The 4,488-nt window shown below is 31.7% G+C and overlaps 1 protein-coding gene across 1 annotated transcript in view; it reads left to right on the top strand.

Annotated features, from left to right (window-relative positions):
• LOC102676718 (kazrin) overlaps positions 1 to 4,488 on the top strand; it is a 34,307-nt gene that overhangs the window by 22,802 nt on the left and 7,017 nt on the right. Inside the window, exon 12 of the mRNA XM_031508525.1 lies at positions 3,144 to 3,333. Coding sequence (XP_031364385.1) covers positions 3,144 to 3,333 — 190 coding nt within the window. The remainder of the gene's footprint in view (positions 1 to 3,143; positions 3,334 to 4,488) is intronic.

Here is a 4,488-nt window from a genome sequence, read left to right as displayed (position 1 = left end):
AAAAAAAAAACATTGAAATAATCGCGAGAACGCTCGAATAATAATATTATGTGTTTTGCAAAGTAACAATTAGCTTTAAAGAAATTGTTGTTATTATTACATATACGAAAGTCGACTCGATAGGCCTCACATTTTCAGGGTTTATACCGATTTAATATATTCGTTGATGTTCACGTTCGAAAGGATATTATAGTTTAATCGATATGATACTTCCTATCTTCGAGGATTGTACATAATAACGGGCGAGCTTAAAAAAAAAAAAAAGTAATTTGCATTAATATTATTAGGATTGATATTAAGAATTTCAGCTTCCACTCGAAGCATTTTTTTAATAGAACATTATACAATTATCAAGATATTGTAAATAATCAAGTGTTTAAGGATTAACTAACAAATTAATCATAGTAACGCAGCGGTGTGCACAAGATAAGTAAAATTAAATCACGATTCTAAGATTACCTTATAAAATTCAGTTTCTTCAAAAAGATATTTACTTTATATACAGAGATATTCTAAAAATTGGGGTCAAGCATTTTATAATCCTACTTATTTTAATCTTAATACAATGTTTCCAATGCTAAGACACGATAACTCGAGCTTGCTCCAATTTTTAGAATCATTCTGCATTAGAATAAGATATGGTAATTGTTCATTTCGACATTCAGACTTGACATATTTGGACGTTATACATATCATAAAGACTTTAGGAGATTCGAGTAGGAGACGAGCACTGACATGACGATGCTGCAAACACACGTTAAAGATAAAAGAGAAAGAAAAAAAAAGCTATATAAAGAGGTAAATGTGCATTTCCAGTCCAAGCAATCTCGACCCCTTTGGCGAAATATCCTATAATATAAAATGAACGATCGAGATCGCTTACGACTGGTGCCTAGTATGTAAGTACTCATCCGTAATACACACGCCATACTTGGATATATCGGGAATACACACACGTATATACAGTACAGTACAATCTCGACATAATGTACATATACAAACATATGCAATATACTCGATGGAATTCTTCTTATTGATATAACATTGTACTCGGCACCGCAGCGATTCGCTGGGTCTGCAGTCCACTCGATCGCGGATCCATCGGTAATGTCTCTCATAGCTGAGCCGTAGCCCACAGCTGCTGCCTGCACTGCACTGCGCTATGTACAGCACACGTTAATATTAGTAATTCTGGTGTAATTCATGGCGAAGCTATTCTTATGATTAATTCGTAGGATTAAAGATTGCTTTCAAAGATATTACAAAGTTGAAGAGGCTGGACTCTTTCTTAACCTGGACTCTTGTTCTTCCAATGTTATTACAATCTCTGTCAATTACTTGGAATTTGATTAGATAGTTACTATCAAAAGATTTTCAGAATGTATAAATTAGTAAAAATAAACGGATCCAATTTCTTTTGAAGTGAATTTCATTTGAAATAAGAAGAGGATGGGATAAAGTTTAAGAATTAAAGGGGTTTGATAGAATTGTCACGGATTACACCAGTATGCATTATGGTTCCTTTCATCTTTTTCTAATTTGATATTTACATTTTTGACTGTTCGGTGTTTATTCCAATCGACTGACCAGCAACGCTCGATGCGCCTCGGTCGATCCCTCGTGAACGACCCTGCGTATCCAGTAAACATATATACATTCTTATATATCGATGGTGCACAAAATGCTTGTGTATGTATATTTATGTTGTAACTAGATATTCATTATGATACATATCTCGTTCTCTATTGTCGAGCACTTGCAGCGAGCCACTGTTCAATTGCCAAGTATCCATCCACGTTGATCACGATATATTTTGTGTGCCAAGACGAGTTTCAGAGTTAAATTTATCTGCATCCTAACGTACTCTTTTACGTATCCCTCGCACTGTTCCCGCCATAGTAAAATTTTTCACTTTAAAAAGAACTATTATTGGATAGTCGCAAACTTTAACTCGATCTCGCAATTTTCTTGAATACCAACTTCCGCCCTTTCCACAAATCAGAGAAATACGAAATTTCTCCAAAAGTTCTTCACATCCGCTAAAAACTAGTTATACTTCTTCTATCAAATTTTATAGAAAACACAACTCCATACTTTTTTCAAAATATTTTTATTATATATTATTATCTATTATTAAATTTATATTATAGAAATTTTTATTTTTAAAATTTTATAACTTATTCTTGCCGAATATTAACACGTTTCACGTTTAAAAAAAGAGGAAAAAAAATTTTTAAATCAAAAGTAAAAAAAATTACGTTAGATTGCAGATTTTTATGATTATATTTAAAATTTGTATTGAACACAAATTTTTATTACTAAAGAAATAGAAGTTAAATAGAGATTTCTTCTTTTTTTATAATATCATAATGAATACTATATTTTGAATATTTTATGCTTTTTTGCATATCATATTCATTTGCATAGATTTTTATACATTTAAATTTTTCTAAAATGCATAAGCATTTACAATCTATTGATCATATTATCTGGATAAAGTAGATACAAAATTTAAAAAGTAATTTCAGAGATTAAAACAAACGCATATAATAAATAAAAATAACTCTATTTCTATCAAACTCATCTAATCTCTTCATCTAATACAAAATTATATTATACTTATAACTTGAATAAGCTTCTTATATCAATTTTTCTGTTTGTTTCAATCTCTTTCTAAAATCGCTTCTTAAATTTTCTATCTTACCAAACATCCTACATAAAACTAACAAATATGCAAAATTATAATTTTCTTCATTGAAAAGAATACTTCTATTCATTACTAATAAAACATTTCTATAATATCTCAGTTTCATAACTCAGTGGAACGTGTTAAACGAATCACGCAAATTACACTTCTTCTTCCCATAGCTTCACACTCCTTTGTGCTCAGAGAAATAAAAAGAAAAGAAAAAAAGATAAGAGAAAAGTTAAACGTTATTATATACGAAGCACGAAACGATAGAAAAGGGGAAAAAAAAAATAAAATAAAATAAAACAAAAATTAAAATATGGGAGAGAGGTTCGCTGCAAAACGTGCCGAACGTGTGTGTGTCCGCGGTGTCGCCAAGGTGTGTGCATATAAGCGGTCAGGATGCGTGGTACGCAGAAAGGCGTGCATGAACGCGTGGTGTGCGTGTGTGTAGAAGTCAGCTGGAGGTGGTCCCGAGGAACAGCACCGGAGGTGGTCGTCCTATGAGCACAGTGAGCGCGGGTGGTAGCCTCGGTCGTGGAAGCAGGGCGCTGCATCTTCAACATCATCAGAGCTCCCTGTCCGCCCTACACATGACGGCCAATCACTCGGGCACGGTCGATAGACGCAGATCCAGCCTCAGGGTAACGTACCGTATAGATTCAAAGACACCTGGTCCATTCACCACTGCACCGGGAACTCGGTGGTATTTTTATTATCGTTTATTTTTCTCCTTGCATTCTTCCTCGAGCTGATGCAGGACACGATTCGTTCTTTGCAGATCGCTATTCGCGCGTTTTTATCTTTTCCTGTCTTTTTAATTGATCATTCTCTTTTCGTTTATTTGTTGCTGTTTTCTTATATTGCGATTAGAAAAATAACAGATACGTTGTGAGGAGGATCATATGATTTAAATTTAATTGAATTAAATTTCTTTTTAATTGAACGTTTAGATTCTTTATTCCTTTTTTTTTCATAATTTTTATTTTGCTTAATTTTAATTTACATTTTAAATATAGACTGATACAGTAAGTAAGAAAACACGAAATATCTTTTTATTTCATTCGCAACGTAGATTATGTTCAAGAAATTATTATTAGAATTACGTTTGAATATATAAAAGCATACCATTTGTGGCAAATTTTGTTTCAACTTGATGAAATTCAATTCGTTCTTGAGTTATTTAATTTTTAAAAATCGCTCTGAAATAAAAAGAAATAATGATTGGCGCGATAACCTACATTTCTTACTAGAAATACGTACAACTAGTAGTAATAGTAAAAGAAAACGCTGAGTCATTGTTTATTTAATCACTATATGCTCGCGGAGCTTGGGATAGATCAACGCCGTGTATAAGAGTGAGAAATTCGATCGCGCGAGTAAGACAGCGATAACGAAATGCCAAAAAATACTATTCGCTTTGAACGATGATATCTCGGAAACGAAAAGTCATATCGAGATGAAACAAAGAATATTTTAAAGAGAAAGATTTGCAGTTTACGAATATATCTATTTGATTTGATTTGAGCTAATAACTTCGAAGCATTTAATACTCAAATTAATTGTAGATTCAATACATATTTATTAATATTTTTAGAAAATAAATGCATTTAATTTAAAATAATATTATTCGTGATGAATATATAATATTATTCGTTTCTAAATATTATTATTGTTGTAAAAATTTTATGTGATATTGAATAATATTAATTAGAGAATATTCTTACTTTGATATTACAAAAAAATAAATGAAAGAATTCGACTAAAAGCGATCTGCTTTGAAAGGCATCGTAATCATT

Source organism: Apis dorsata, unplaced genomic scaffold, assembly GCF_000469605.1.
Source record: "Apis dorsata unplaced genomic scaffold, Apis dorsata 1.3 scaffold_88, whole genome shotgun sequence".
NCBI lineage: Eukaryota > Metazoa > Arthropoda > Insecta > Hymenoptera > Apidae > Apis > Apis dorsata.
Note: the sequence above shows the minus strand (reverse complement) of the source record. Positions and strands in the feature narration are given on the sequence as shown.